We start from the raw sequence: 15,868 nt of genomic DNA, 5'->3' as shown, positions 1-15,868 counted from the left end.
GTGTCGAGAACAAAGAGTTCGAATAGAATTAATTTTTAAATGGAATTATTGACTGTAATGTGAATGGTGTGCACATCGCATAATATACCGATTATAAATCATATTCTATATTAATTTACTAACGTTGATATTCCAGTCTGTTTAGTATTATTGAAAATCATGACTCTTATGTTATATCGAGTATTATGGAAAATTATGTTGTCTATTGAGTATAAATGTAACATCAAACTTGCTGTATCCTTGCGAAAATCATTACTCGCACCTTAATATAACATAATCATATCTGAATCTTTGTTTTGAAATTAATACTCTATGCAAATTAAGTTCGTCATGCAGATTTTATTCTATTAGAGGAATTATGATATTTCTTTGTGAGTATTCTTTTTAGCTGTAAAGAAAATTATACTTTTTTTTTCTTGATAATAAATAGTAAAAAGAAGAAGAAGAAGGAATAACATCTTCCAGATAGAAAGTAATCCATAAAGGGAAAAAGGCTCATTTTTTATCCAGCCGAAAATACAAAAATGCAGACATTAGTCCAAGACTTTTCTTAGGAAGAAAATATATTCCATCATTCAAAAATGACCAGCAAATAATTAATAAATTGATGAAAAATTAATATTCATTTCGAATTTTCCTTTTCGAAGATTAGCCTATTTTTCAGAAATTCCATATGCTTCATGTGCTATTGCTTTGCGGCTTCTTATTCCATTCCGCTTTCCACACGCTTCCCTCTTCCTATCCTTCCGCCCTATATATACGCACCTTCCTTATGTCCTTCCCTTCCATCCAACACAACACCACGAGTTCTTTGACTCTCATGCTCAATTGTTCATCGATCAATCGTAGAAGATGGTGGATTTAGATTGGAAATCGAAGCGGGTCGTGTCCTCCGATAGCATCCCGAACAAGTCCCTCCCGAAGCTCCCAAACAAGCTCACCGTCCTCATACCTGCCCCGCTCCGAGGCGGCTGCCCTGCGGAGTTGGAAACCGCATCCTCCTCTGCTTGCTCCGCCTACGAGCACTACCTGCGCCTCCCCGAGCTGAGGAAGCTATGGAGCTGCCGAGAGTCCCCGGAATGGAAGAGCGAGCCGTTTATCAGACCCGCTCTGCAAGCTCTCGAGATAACATTCAGGTTCTTGTCGACCGTGTTGTCCGACCCCAGGCCTTATGTGAACTCCAGCGAGTGGGAGCGGCAGCTCGAGTCTATCACAGCAACCGAACTCCAGCTTGTGTCAGCCCTGGTTGAAAGTGGGGAGGGCACAGCGCCAATTGCCAGCGCACCCTCTTTCAGTGGTGGCAAGCTCGCCCGTGGAGGGAGCTCGGCGGAGGTTTGGCGGCTCACGGCCGGTGACAACACTGTTGTGAGCTGCACCAGCGAGGCCAGCCTGCTGCCGCGGCTGGCTGCATGGAGGCGGTCAGAGGCGGCTGCAGAGAGGATACAGTACCTAATCGAGGGCGCGATGCGGCGATGTCCATACACCCTCGGCCTTGGGGAGCCGAACCTCGCCGCGAAACAGAGCCTCGACTATGACGGAATCGTCAAGCCGCACGCGGTCCATGCATTGAGGCAGAATCCTTACAGCGATCAGATCCAAAACCACGAGAATCAAACTCTATACACAATCCACCAGATCCTCGAGTCGTGGGTCCAGTCGGCATTGGAGCTGTTGAATAGGATCGGAGGGAGGATAGAGTCGAAGAGATTTGATATCGCAGCGAGCGACTGCTTCCTCCTTGAGAGAGTCTGGAAGCTCCTCGCGGAGATTGAGGACCTCCACCTGTTGATGGACCCGGCGGACTTCCTCCGCCTAAAGAGCCAGCTCGAGATCAAGAGCGAGCCAGCACCATTCTGCTTCCGGTCAGCTGCGCTCGTAGAGCTCACACGCCGGTGCAGGGACCTTCGGCAGTGGGTACCCAACGTCCTCGGTGTAGAGGTGGACCCCGCCGGGGGGCCAAGGGTCCAGGAGGCAGCGATGAGGCTGTACCGGGATAAGGCTGGCCCGGAGAAGATCCATCTCCTTCAGGGCCTCCAATCAGTTGAGGCCGCAGTAAAGAGGTTCTTCTACGCGAACAAGCAGGTGGTCGCCGCAGTTATGGGGAGCCTGGAGGCGAGAGAGGAGGGCGAGTCACTCAGTCGGGTGTTCCTCGAGCCGACCTATTTCCCAAGCTTGGACGCTGCAAAGACGTTCCTTGGGGACTCACTTGGTCACAAGCGGACTCGGGCAGCGTGATAATAGAGCTCGCGGGCATTCGTGTTGATACGGTGAACCAAGCCGGCGTTTGATGTTACACGTATAGATATTGGATGGGCAAATCTAAAGGCTAGGAATTTTCCGTATCAAAAGTTTGGGGTGTACGCTTGTATCCATAATTTTATAATGTATATGGTTAATTCATTCTTTATACCCTTGATTGTTATACTGATTATTACATTGATTCCTTCCTTCCTAGTGTCTTCGACATTTAATGCATCTAATTCACATGCTGAATCAAGAACGAAGGTTTATGCCGGCTAAAGATGCCTCGTGGGGTTTGTACTAGAGGTAACACGTTCTCGAGTCCCGAGCAACCCTAACCACCATTCGTATGAGAGAGAGCATATGCCTAATGACCTTGTAGTTGAGCTATTCGGAAAACGGGACATCATGTAGTAATTTCACAAATGGAACACTTGAGCTTATCTCTGGAGCAACTCTAGGAACTCCAAGTTGCAGAAATTTGGAACACAAACTCATCAAATTTCCCTCCAACATTGATGTCAGACAACTAAGTTGTATGGCGTTAACTTCTCCTTGAATACATGGAAGGCATCAAGCTGGGAACAAATTACTCGGAGGTTAGGGGAAAATGCGAGTTTTATTGCCCATCATAGGCACATGAGTAGGCTATGAACTCATTCAAACTCGTACTTTACCGAGAATCATTCACCGGGTCGTAGGCCAGCTTTCCGAGCATAGCACTATATCCCTCTCAAAAAAAAAAAAAAAAAAAGGAAGAAGAAGGAGAAGAACAACGGTTGGTTCATGTCTTCCGCTTAATGGTACAATTTTGTGCTTGGAAAATGGGAATGTGATCCAATGTGTTGCACCGCAGGACGATCGTTGATAGAGATGGAACTAAGCCCAAAAGTTGATGGGCCTGGTCCACCCACATTTGTTTTTGGGACTGGCCCACTAGGTGATGGGCCTGGAATACCACTTCCAGTTCTCGAGTATGTTAATGAAACTACTCGCTTGCTCAAGAAAGGAAGGAAAAAAAAATCTAGCATAAAAAACACTGGTCAATTCCATTCCATAATAAAAATTATTTTTTTGATAGGATTTCAAACGAAAACACTTCATGATCAGAGTAAAGTAATATCTTGTGGTCTGATAATAAATTGAAAACATCAGAGTAAAGTAATATCTTGTGGTCTGATAATAAATTAAAAACATCTTGTGGTCTGATAATAAAATAGTAAGAGGAAAATATCATTAGAGAAAATGATGATGTTTGATATCTCTGGATATGCATTTTATTTACTTGGGGCGGTCGAAGAATTGACTTGTAATATACATTAACCTTTCAACTGCTTCAGTATTTATTTATTTATTTATTAACAGAAAATTAAATGATTCTTCATTTCTTTTCTGGCATGTAATGATTATCCAGCCACACAAAATCTTTATATATATATATATATATATAAAGGGTCTTTCGAAAGGACAATAAAAGGATTCTTCAACTATCGCATTACGACACCTATGAATAGTTTTTATTATACTCCGACTCTATTCGTATTAATATAAGCAGGGATTAGTTTTACTTACATCATCATTGCTGGACTTAACATAAAAAAAAAAAAAAATTCCAAGAGCCAGCAAAGAATTCCTCCTTATCCGAAGGACAGTTCAATATAATTAATTAAGTAATGCTACGATGTCGTCTGGCGGCTCAAATTACATGGTGGAAGAAATAGCCATACTAATATTGCACAATTAATTATGAGATTAATTCATTTAATTTTTTATGGAAAGTTATTGAAGGGCATCAATTATTGGCGCCAATATACGTCCTGTACGGGTATTGCAGGTCGGGGAAATAATAATGTTACTAAATCACAATTGGCATAGTTTGCGATATTTTTTTTTCTAATGCAATAGCTAGAGGATTGATTATTTATTGATATAAAGTATGATAGAGATAAGGTTATTAATTGTTGTTTGTTGCTTTTAGTCCACTATTCCGTGATTGACAGAAGGATATCAGGCTACAAGAAAGATTTGATTAATTAATCTCTCGACCATTATCTTTTCTTTATCTTAGCTTAATTATATTAAATCCGATTATATAATGTGGTTATGATCAAGGGGAAAAAGGGGTTACGAATATGTGGTCACTTCATAGAATATGCTCTCCTCGGTCCATAACCACAAACTATACATATAATTAGAAGAAATAAATTAACCAATTGGACACAAAATATGCTCGTTAAATTAGCAATTGAAATGTCATATTCATATACATCATGGTTTTTAGGGTAATTCTATCAAAAGTGTTGCATATATCGATAAATTTCTTTAATCAGGAAAAAATAAGGGGTTTTACTCTAGTAATTAATTAATTAGTACCCTTCTTGACTCTTCTATAAACATATTTCATACTGTCTTATTAATCCGCTTTATTGATGGTCGGTTGCCTAATCATGCATCATCATCAATACCAACCATAACCCATGTTTGCGGCCATGCTTTTGCCAACTAAGTTATCATGTCTCATTTTTATAATTTTACATCTATTGATGACTAATTTTCATCGAAATAAATGAAACTAATATATATATTCATTATCCAAATTCAGTATCTACAAGTTACAAGTATCGAGTAAAACAGTGAAGCTATGATACGATAAAAGAGATCATCGACCCTTTTACGCTCCGAAATTTTCATGACTTATATTCAAGGTTATTATTATTTTTGACAAAGTTAACATAGTAGGGCAATCAATTCCTAGCACATGTACTTCCCACTTTCCTAGAGAAAACTCACGAAAATGCCAAGAAAATTATCGATTGGTCGGTCGGAATATTACGTAATAACACACAATTTAAAAAACCCCCGGGTCCCACCACCTACCATTAGCTCATTGCTATTTAACCCCATCACAGCCACCCCTCGTCCCTCACTCTTTAACGGTCAGTAGCCGGCGATCAGTGTGTGCGGGAGCAAGAGTGTGAGAGTGATCACTAGCTATGGAGGGCAAAGAAGAGGATGTTCGGCTTGGGGCCAACAAGTTCCCGGAGAGGCAGCCGTTAGGGACGGCGGCCCAGAGCCAAGATGGCAAGGACTACTCGGAGCCGCCACCGGCGCCACTCTTTGAGCCCGGTGAGCTGACCTCATGGTCCTTCTACCGGGCCGGCATCGCTGAGTTCATGGCCACCTTCCTTTTCCTGTACATAAGCATCTTAACGGTCATGGGCGTTGCCAAGGCCCCGACGAAGTGCGGGACAGTTGGGATCCAAGGTATCGCATGGGCCTTCGGTGGCATGATCTTTGCCCTTGTCTACTGCACTGCCGGCATCTCAGGTACATTAACCGGGACAGCTTTCCCCTAACCATATACGGTCAGATCATCAAAAACCGACTTAAGTCGAGTCTAACGTATCTGAACATAATCTGCAGGGGGGCACATAAACCCCGCAGTGACACTGGGGCTCTTCCTGGCGAGGAAGCTGTCACTTACCCGGGCGCTGTTCTACATGATCATGCAGTGCCTCGGCGCTATTTGCGGGGCTGGAGTCGTGAAAGGATTCCAAAAGACCACGTACCAGATGGTGGGCGGCGGAGCCAATTTTGTCAACCCTGGCTACACCATAGGTGATGGCCTCGGGGCCGAGATCGTGGGCACCTTTGTCCTCGTCTACACTGTGTTCTCTGCCACCGATGCCAAGCGAAGTGCCAGAGACTCCCACGTCCCGGTAAGTCCACTCCCGCTTGTTCTACTTCCTCTCATATCCATTATCTCAACTCGCAAATGATTTCCTCCTATGTTATCAGTTTGGTCACTTATGTTTGTGTTATATAAATTGGTTGCCTATAGATTCTGGCTCCGTTGCCAATCGGGTTTGCAGTGTTCCTGGTGCACTTGGCCACCATCCCCATCACCGGAACAGGCATCAACCCGGCTAGGAGTCTCGGCGCTGCGATCATCTACAACCGTGACAAGGCATGGGACGACCACGTAAGCTTCAAAATCGACTCACTAATCTCTGAAACTGCTAGATGTTTCCTTCTTCTTCAAGATCTGATCGTGCTAATTGCTATCTAATGAATTCGTCTGTCGACATCTTCATCGATGCAGTGGATTTTCTGGGTGGGACCATTCATCGGGGCAGCACTTGCAGCTCTCTACCACCAAGTGGTCATAAGGGCCATGCCATTCAAATCCAAGTGATCATATTCACAAATATGGCTCTTCTTGAAGTAACTGAAGCCCTTTGTAATTTTCTTTTTAATTCCTTTTTCTTTGCTTAAATTGAAGTCTTCTTGTTTGCTTCTACCTCAAGAATGCAAAATGATATGATCATTTTGTCACTCCCCAACCCACCCCCCCCCCCCCCCCCCCCCCCCCCCCCCCCCCCCCCCCCCCAGATATGATCATGAACGTGTCCTTATCTCTATGTAAAAAGTCAAATATGAAGCAGGTTGATGCGATGGGTCCCTATTGTGAAGTGGGTGGGACATTGTATGTATGTATATTGAGTGGTGTAATGTCATTTTCAACGATGAAAAAGAAAAAGAAAATATTATGACAGTACCTGCCCCTCACTAGCGATGCCAAATCTTTCAATTATCGCGAGGTGTTGTCAGCTAATTGTTTGTCAAAATTAGTCTTGATTTTCCAAAGCACCAAATATTTTCTGCTGTTTGAACCCAATATTCCCTAACTTTTGAATTGTTTGCATTGGAAACTTCCAGCATAGACCGGATGGATGATCACGACGGTCATCATCGTCTTAGTCATAAAAATAAAGATATTTGGAACATTATGAAACTAGAGCCTAATTTTTCCAAGCAACATTTGAGAGATATGTAATGTAATGCTATTATATGCTATCATGAGCAAATTTACAGGGAAATGAAACCTTATTCCGAGCAAGTTTACATTCGACAGGATTCATACAAAGGCATATGCAATATATAAACAAATATTGGCTTAACTAATTAGGAATGTTTCCTAAGTATAACGACAAGGTTGGTGCCCTTGATCTGTTCCTTAACCAGATATTCACCGATCAAGTAAGCCAACTTCTCGTCGTAGAGCTTGTCCATGACCTCTTCCCCAAGATAGTGCTGTAAGATTGACTCAGTGTAGGACCTGACATTCTTCGCATGCTTCTTCCCACTGATCCATGGATCCTCCCCACCCGATGAAGGTCCTCCAATGTCTAACGCGAATGTCTCTATGTGTTCCATTGTGAATGATCCTTCTTGTTGGACTATCTGCTGGAGCTCCTCTTGGGAGGCTGTGTAGTAAGGCATGTTCAAGGTGTCCAGCTTCTCCTCCTCCACGAGCCCCTGCACATACAGGCGGAAATGATCAGGTCTTCAGGAGCTGATATATAGGCCACCCAGGAACACGAGCAATCATATCTGAACTAGCTGGATGAATCTCAGCTCTTAAATCTGAACAGTGCAATCGAGCTAGTTCTTTGCTAGGAGAAGCATATGCTTTTATGTAGATGCGTATATGACGACTTATCGAACAAATGCTTGGCATTTAATAGCTTATACCTCTGAGACCAAGCTAGAGATTGCCTCAGCAAGTGACTCCCAAGGATAGCAGCTCTCATCGCTTGCAGGATCTGCAGAGTTCCTTACATGAAGTACTAACACAAGACGAGCACCAATCACCATTTCTTTGCTCCGACAGCTTAGAAAGTTTGTGCAGTCTTCTTGGAACTGAGCCAAGTAAGCCTCCATAACCTTGGGAGGGCTCGTCTTAGATATGTAAATCTTACCCTTGTTAAGTGGCGAGCCTCCTTCAGTCATAAGCTGTGGAAACTGACAATTTTTCCATCTTGTTTAACACTTCTAATTTAATCATTTATTAGAATAATTATGCAGAATGGTGGGGCGAAATTGAAATCAATTAAAGGATGCAGTTTTGTTACTCTTTGAATAGTTTGGCAAATGTAAATGACACAAAATTGAGAGGGTGGATCGTAATTTTACCGACCTGAGATAGCCATTGGGCACTGTATGAGGAATGAGCAAGATGCAAGGAAGCCTGAGGAAAGATTCTTTCATGGAAAGAACCGGGAGCTCCCATCAAGAAGAATGACAAGCCCTCGAAATTCCGGCGGAACTCAGAGAGGTTCTTGAACAGAGTGTTGAAGTCATTTCCAGGAAGATCATTCAAGTAAAATTGGACCTCGGGCAGTGTAGATCCCAATCCTCTACAGTTACTCTCAATTGTCTCGATCACGGTGGAGATGAAAGTGGATGTGCTCGGGCCAGAAGAGCACCCGAGGTCCACCACATTCAGGAGCTCACAGGGGAAGAAAGGTTCTTCTAACAGAGAATTGACTGCACTAGCGATCATCCGCTTAGTTACAAGAGCCACCTTTTGCTGCCGAGATGAAACAATTAGTTCAAGGACATATAACTGATAAAATCTACAGGTTTCTTCCATGTTGCAAGTGATATTCAAGTTACTGATCTGATCAATGTTTGAATTAGCAGTTTAACTACAAATTTCTGATGAAAATTTTGTAAGATAGTGGACTACAGGAATTTCCCAGTGGATCTCTTGAAAGGCTTCCCCGTGGAGAGACTATATCATCCTTTCCGGAATTATAATGTGAAGAGGAACTTGTGCGAACCGTATAGATCGAGGCCTTAGCGTAGCTGTTCTCGCCATCTCCTCTGCTCATGTGCAGCACTTCCTTCACTTCCATACTCTCCCTGTCCCCGGAACTCGATCGAAGAAATAAACAAGAGATGAACATAAGTATTTTCCAATCGGCAGCAGAGAAAATCCATCCTTTAAAGCAAATCGCAAAAGTTACTTTCGGAGATGTTAGCAGGATACACACCTGCTCTTGTCAAGGCTCATTGACATTAATGACTTCGGGGGCATGAACTCGTGAGAAGGAGGAGAGGAAGAAGAAGAAGAAGCTGAGCTCGGAGAATTGTTTTTCTCCTTTACTCTTGTTAACGAGAAGATTAAATCAAACCAAATGAAGTCCAACAAGAAGAATTTCTTGTCCATTAGTTTGGATTGTGCCACCTAAGGATAGAATTATATATAAATACACATATATGTCAATTTACCCTTGCCTTGAAATAAACGATTTTACAGTATTTTTTGCCGAGCAGATGTAGAACCGCATGCCTTTTGTCTTGGAGCCAGACGACCCCACAAATCAATAAAATTGTGTAACTTCATGTGCTTCAACATGATCTCACAAATCCCTCAACTTTTAAATAGTATTCAACTCTGTTTAATCCTTAGAAAGTCCAGTGTCTAATAAGAGTGTGTTTGAAAAGCGTGCATTTCCCAACTCTACTTAATTCTATTTGCTACCCGATAAGTGAGACTAAAATCGTTTAAGATGGTGGGATTCGATAATACAATTGATAGGACTTGTTTTAAATTATTTTTTTCTCCCTGCGCGTGTTTCGAGGGCAAGCATAGGGCCGTTGGTAGGGGGCCTCCCACCCAGAATAGATCTGTGAAGCTCCTCCCTTCTTCATTCAGCCAACGCTTCTGTAGGGTTTGCAGCTTTCGCAGCAACATTTGGACCGAAATCGGCAGCACGAAGCTCTATTCGAGGTCGGAAACTCCCGATTAGTGAGTGGGAAGCGTCAATTTCATCGATTACTCGCCTCCCATGCCTTTTTGCAGACTGTGAGTCCGTGAGGATCACCGGGGCAAAGGAGGTGCGATTCACAGTGAAAAGCAGGACTTCGTCAGGAGTTATTGGCGGAAATAGTGTCTTCTGTCACTCGAGGGCAGAGATTCTGGACTTCAAAAATAGTAGGGGCCCCTTCCAGTGCTCTTTCTCGGCTCAATTTGAGGCTTTTTGGGAGAGGCATCGGCAATAGAGGTATGTCCGTCGGTCCTCTCTCTCCATTACTGCTTCTCGGTCGAATATGTCTTTTTGATTTTCTTCCTTGGCTGCTCACTGAATGCTCACCTGCTGATTTGGTATCGTTACTCCAGTAGTAAAAGCCCCTAGCCGTTTACCTACGTTTTGCATGGGCTGTTGTTCATTTTCTGCCGTGTCTGCTCACTGAGGGGATTGCCCTTGTTCTTTGGTGTTGTTGAAGCTGATTATACCCACTGGCCGTCTAGCTTTGTCATCCATCGGGCCGTTGTTGATTTTGTTCCTTGTTTGCTCAGTGACTTTGAATGCTTTGTATCTGATGTTGTCTGTCTGTGTACAAGGCATGGCCGTGTGGTGTTGTTTGGCATCGTGGCGTTGGCACCATCCTGTCAGTTCTGCTGACTTTGCATTTTCTTTGGCTGTCTGCTTTTCGGTGTTTGTTGTTGTGAATTGCTGCTGATATATGGATTTAACTGAGTAGCCAGTGACTATTTTGTTTGTAATTGCATTGTCTTTCTGCTGCAAATTTTTCTTTTTCTGTTATTCATTTTGTTTTGCCTGTTATGTGTTGAAGTTCTGCTCCACCAAGTGCATGCATCATGGCTCCAAAGGGCGAAAATATCATCGACTGGACTGATCATATGGAGTTCGCTTTCATAAATATAATGCTTGAGAAGTTGAGAACAACCCACACCACAACTTGGAAGCAAAAAATTTGGGATGAGATCACAACTGAGATGATAAACCTATTTCCCGATAAGCAGCTGTGTTTGCAGAAGGTAAAGGACAAGCATCAGAGAATGAAGACAAATTTCACCCGATTCTCTGAAATAGTCAGGCATACAGGCGTCGGGTGGGATGTAGACACAAACACTATCACAGCCGGACCAGATGTTTGGGCTATCTTTATAAAGGTACATTCTCTTGTGTTTTTACGTTCGGCTTCTGTGATTGTTTTGAATGAATTGAAAGTGTCCCTTGGATTCATCCGTATTTCAATGTGCAGAAGAACATGGCGTACAAGACATTCCAAAGCAAGGGCTGCAAGCACTACTATCTGCAGAAGGAACTCTTCCGTTCTTCAACGACTATCGGTGCTCTTCGCACCTCCTCGACTGATCTACCGCCGACTTTAGAAAAAGAAAGACGACTAAATGAGAAATTCTTATCTAGATCGAAGGGAAAGCAGAAACAACATGTCAACCTCGAAGAAGGCTCCAACGAGAGTGACGAACCCGTCCATGTTGCAGAGGCCATTCTATTTGAGTCTCGACGTCGAGTGCCGAAAAGATCTCAATCTAAGAGCTCACAAATGCAGGAGTGTGTGGACCTATTCAGGGAGAGTTTTACGAAGAAGTCACAGAAAAGCCCACCGTCGGCAAAGAGAAGCAAGTCGATTTCAAGCCCTGAGAAGCCTGAGAAGAATAGCATCGAGGAAGCCATGGTGGAGTTGACTAAATTCAAAACGAGAATCGCTCATCCCTTGTATGTGAAAGCCGACGTAACCCTCCTTGATCCGGCAATGCGGAGGCTTTTCATGTGGTTCGCGGAGGACGACCGACTGGAATGGATAATGTAGCTTGCTCATTCTTGAATCAGCGTGGGACCCATCTTTATATATATATATATATATATTTCAAATGGCACCGATAAAATTTCTTTGTTATGACTCAACTTCCGGTGCGCTTTGAACCCCTCACAAAACTTTGTAATTGTTTACATGGTGAACTGATCTAGAATCGGGATGACCACAATCGCCATTGTCAATTTAGTTATCCGAATAAAAATCACTGGAACATCACGGAATCTCTCCAAGCAACATTTGAGAGGTATAATCTCAAAGGGTTTGGCCTAGTGGTTAATGGGCATTCAATTTACCCCGAGACCCGGGTTCAAATTCCCTTGGGGCCACCGGAGCGCCTTTGGCGTGATTACCCGCTCCGTGCGTCGCCGGGGGTTCACGGAGTCCCGGGGATTAGTCAGGCGAAGCCTGGACACCCCGGGTCAGCAAAAAAAAAAAAAAACATTTGAGAGGCATATGATGCTATCGCCGTGTGGTTGTGTTTGACAGAGTCAAAACATTCAACGGGATCAGGAAAAGAGAAGAGTGGAACATACTCAATATGTATTGACAGCTTTGTTGACTAAGCATAGGCATGTTTCCAAAGTATAAGGATAAGGTTGATGCCCAGGATCTGTTCCCGAACCAGATATATTCGCCAATAACGTACGCCAACTTCTCATCGTTGAGCTTGCCCAAGACTTCTTCCCTGAGATGGTGTTGGATGGTTGACTGGTATTTAGAGAACGAACGGTATAGGTCGAATTCTCGGCATAGCTGCTCTCACCAGCCCCCTTGCCCATGTGCAGCAGTTCCTTCTCTTCCATGATGACTTCGGACATGAACTTAGAGGAGGAGAATATGGGAAGGGAGAAGGCCAGTCCAGAGAAAGTAAACGGGTGGGACAGTCTGGTTTCAACATAGAAAATGTGTTTTCCGTTCTCTGATTAAGGACAACGTCAAAATGAAGAATATCTGATAAAAACAAAATGACAGGAATATTAATTAAAAGTGTTCATTATCCTATGACTCCTCGGACGGGTTGCCAGTGAATCCTATGGGTGGGCTTATCCAAAAAGAAAAAAAAAATCATACGTAATATATTTTGCAATCGGTCCAGAAAAGCAAAGTTGAGAACATGGATTACGGGCATGTCAGTTGGAATTAATGTTCTTGTGAATATAAAGTGGTTGCTCATAGCTACTGGGTCAATCACCCATTGGGTTCGCTGTGTTCGTGGCCCACTTCGCTCCAATTCCATTACTAGAACCGGCATCAACCCGGCTTGGAGAGCCAGTGCTGCGATCATCAAATCATGTAAGCTTCAAAATCAACCATCAATGCTGAAGACTAGCATCTTTCTTCTTCTTCTTCTTCTTCTTCTTCTTCTTCTTCAATGTACTTTCTGGGTGGGACCATCAACTGGGTCTGTTTAAGGGCATGTGACACGTGTTAGACTACACGTTGCCACGTGAGGGCGTGTGTTGAGATATGTTATCCCACATGAAAAAATTGAAAAAGAAACCACAAGCTTATATGATGCTAGATCCAGCAACCTATTAGCTTAAACTTTTGGGTTGCAGATAAGACTCAATTCTGTGTAGGCGAATTTTATAGGGCAGGCCTTTCTGCAGCACTCTGCCAGCAAGTGGTTGCAAAGGCCACGCAGTTCAAGTCCAAATGATAATGGTTGTTAAATTATTGAAGCTCTCTTTGTTTCCTTTTCTTTTGCTTTGCAAAAAGGAAAAGTGAAGCCTCCTTTGTTAGCTTCTCCTCTCACATTTTGTTTTTCTTTCCCCAGTGGGACCACAATGGTCCTACTAGTGATGAATCTTCGATCAAGCATCGACTTAACCCATGCCACAATGTGCTTTCAGAGGTTTTCAACCCTTGCATTTCCATGTGGAGCATAATTTATCAACTGCATCAAATTTCATGATTTTCCCTTGCATTCTTATAATTGGTTTCACTGAAACTTCCAGCACCGGCTATTGTATTGGCCATCATCGTCTCAGTTTTCAGAACAAAAGTCATTGGAACATTATGATACTAGTGCTTAATTTTTCCAAGAAGTATCTCGAAGGCATGTTAATGCTATTGCGAGCAATTTATGTTTGATGGAATTAAACATTCGACAAGATTCATAGAAACCTAGGAATGTCTCCGAAGGATAAGGATAAGGTTGATGCCCTTGATCGGTTGCTTACTTAGATCTTCCCCTATCAAGTACGCTAACTTCTCGCTGTAGAGCTTGTCCATGACCTCTTCACCAAGATGGTGCTGTATGATTGACCCAGTGAAGGACCTGACATTCTTCGCATGCTTCATCCCGCTGATCCATGGATCCTCTTCCCCTGATAAAGGTCCTCCGATGTCTAACACCAGTGTCTCGATGTGCTCAACCGTGAAAGATCCTTCTTGTTTGACTATCTGTTGGACTTCCTCTAGGGAGGCTGTGTAATAAGGCACGTTCAAGGTGTCTAGCTTCTTTTCCTCCACGAGACCCTGTACATGGGAGGAAAAGGTTATTGCACTAGGAGCTCATAGGCCACGGGAACACAAGAAATCAAATCCGAACAGTTCAGTTCAGCTGATGCATCGCACTTATACCTCTGAGACCAAGCTAGAGATTGCCTCCGCAAGTGACTCCCAGGGATAGCAGCTCTCCTTGATTGCAGGATCTGTGGACTGCCTCCCATGAAGTACTAACACGAGACGAGCACCAACCACCATTTCTTTGCTCCGATATTGCAGAAAGTTTGTGAAGTCTTCCTGGAACTGAGCCAAGTAAGCCTCCTTAACCTCTGGAGGGCTCGTCTGGGAGATGTAAATCTTCCCCTTATTCAGCGGCAATCCTTGTGCGGTCATAAGCTGTGGAACCTGCCATTTTTCGTCTTGTCAAGAAATGTAATTAACACATAATTGAGAGGGGTGGACTGTTATTCTACCGACCCGAGATAGCCAGTGGACACTGTACGAGGAATGAACAAGATGTAAGCAATTCTGAGGAAAGATCCTCTCATGGAAAGAGCCTGGAGCTCCCATCACGAAGAATGACAAGCCCAGTGAATTCCGCCGAAACTCGGAAAGGCTATTGAACAGAGTATTGAAGTCATTTCCTGGAAGATCATTCAGGTAGAACTGGATCTCGGGCGGTTTAGCTCCAGATCCTCTGCAGCTGCTTTCTATAGTCTCAATCACAGTGGACATGAATGCGAAGGTGTTCGGCCCAGCTGAGCAACCAAGGTCCGCCACATTCAGGAGCTTACAGAGGAAGATTGGCTCTTGTAACAGGGAATTGACTGCCCTTTCGATCGCCGGCTTAGTCGCAAGAGCAAGCTTTTGCTGGCCAAATGAAGTCGTTAGTTCAAGGAGAAATCGCTGATAATTTTACGGGGTTGGATCCAATCTTTAGTTCGAGGACATATATCTGGATCTGATCAATGTTGAATCGCGGGTTCATTTAGGAATTTCTTTGGGAGAAAATTGAAAGATAGCGAACTACATAGGAAGTATTATCCCAGTGGATCTTTTCTAAATGTTTCCTTGGAGAAAGGTTCTACCGTAGACATTCCACGAACATTACATTCGAATATTCGAAGAGAAATTAATGAACAAACCGTGGGTGTCTAGAGCGAACCGTGTAGATCGAGTTCTTAACATAGCTGTTCTCGGCATCTCCTCCGGTCATGTGCAGCACTTCCTTCACTTCCATATTCTCGCTGTTCCCAAAAACAAAAGACGCACATTAGGAACTTTCTGTCTTGGGGCAGACACAATCAATCAATTAAAGCAATTTAGAAAGACAGTAGAGAAATGTAAGAGATGTTTGCTGGAGAGAAAGGACCTGCTCTTGCCAAGGTTCGCAGACATTAACGACTTTGGGGACTGGAACCGATTCGGAGGAAGAAGAATCTTTATTTAAATAATAGAGGGAGGGGGCCCGATCTGCTTCCTCCCTCTATTATTTACGTCCCTTGGTGAACAAAAATAAAAGGAAAATTTACATAATTTTGACTCATAATTTACCCGTTTTATCAAATCTATCATATATTTTTTTTATCAAATCTATCACATGATTTACTTTTTGCATCAAATCTATCTCGGCGTTATCTTTTCCATCGACATTTAACGCTCATACTGACGTGGCGCCCACGTGGCAAGTGTGGCTCATTATCTCTCCACGTGCCACGTCAGCATGACCGTTAGATGT

General features: G+C 43.4%; 4 protein-coding genes across 5 annotated transcripts; 2 read left to right on the top strand and 2 right to left on the bottom strand.

Moving 5' to 3' along the window:
• Positions 1-771: 771 nt before the first annotated feature.
• LOC116189126 (nematode resistance protein-like HSPRO2) lies at positions 772-2,447 on the top strand. The gene has a single exon (XM_031518657.1). It carries the CDS (start codon positions 853-855, stop codon positions 2,233-2,235), a length of 1,383 nt encoding a protein of 460 aa, XP_031374517.1. The 5' UTR covers positions 772-852; the 3' UTR covers positions 2,236-2,447.
• Positions 2,448-5,159: 2,712 nt separating this feature from the next.
• On the top strand, positions 5,160-6,576 carry LOC116188945 (probable aquaporin PIP1-2). The gene is made up of 4 exons (XM_031518398.1): positions 5,160-5,568; positions 5,665-5,960; positions 6,083-6,223; positions 6,344-6,576. Exons 1-4 carry the CDS (start codon positions 5,235-5,237, stop codon positions 6,434-6,436), a joined length of 864 nt encoding a protein of 287 aa, XP_031374258.1. The 5' UTR covers positions 5,160-5,234; the 3' UTR covers positions 6,437-6,576.
• Positions 6,577-7,071: 495 nt separating this feature from the next.
• LOC116188944 (probable caffeine synthase 2) lies at positions 7,072-9,284 on the bottom strand. 2 transcript variants are annotated; one of them, XM_031518396.1, is made up of 5 exons: positions 9,081-9,284; positions 8,868-8,961; positions 8,222-8,614; positions 7,777-8,046; positions 7,072-7,560 (listed from the first exon to the last, which is right to left on the bottom strand). In XM_031518396.1, exons 1-5 carry the CDS (start codon positions 9,254-9,256, stop codon positions 7,207-7,209), a joined length of 1,287 nt encoding a protein of 428 aa, XP_031374256.1. In that variant the 5' UTR covers positions 9,257-9,284; the 3' UTR covers positions 7,072-7,206. The 2 variants fall into 2 exon arrangements, with proteins under 2 accessions (XP_031374256.1, XP_031374257.1); XM_031518397.1 differs by having other exon boundaries at positions 8,868-8,949; positions 9,081-9,281.
• A 4,407-nt stretch (positions 9,285-13,691) lies between these two features.
• Positions 13,692-15,608, bottom strand: LOC116187008 (caffeine synthase 1-like). Its single transcript, XM_031515578.1, has 5 exons — positions 15,503-15,608; positions 15,296-15,377; positions 14,608-15,000; positions 14,266-14,535; positions 13,692-14,160 (listed from the first exon to the last, which is right to left on the bottom strand). The coding sequence occupies exons 1-5, from the start codon at positions 15,526-15,528 to the stop codon at positions 13,807-13,809; spliced, it is 1,125 nt and encodes a 374-aa protein (XP_031371438.1). The 5' UTR covers positions 15,529-15,608; the 3' UTR covers positions 13,692-13,806.
• Positions 15,609-15,868: the final 260 nt, after the last annotated feature.

Source organism: Punica granatum, chromosome 8, assembly GCF_007655135.1.
Source record: "Punica granatum isolate Tunisia-2019 chromosome 8, ASM765513v2, whole genome shotgun sequence".
Taxonomy (NCBI): domain Eukaryota; kingdom Viridiplantae; phylum Streptophyta; class Magnoliopsida; order Myrtales; family Lythraceae; genus Punica; species Punica granatum.
This window is presented reverse-complemented; position numbering and strand designations above follow the sequence as displayed.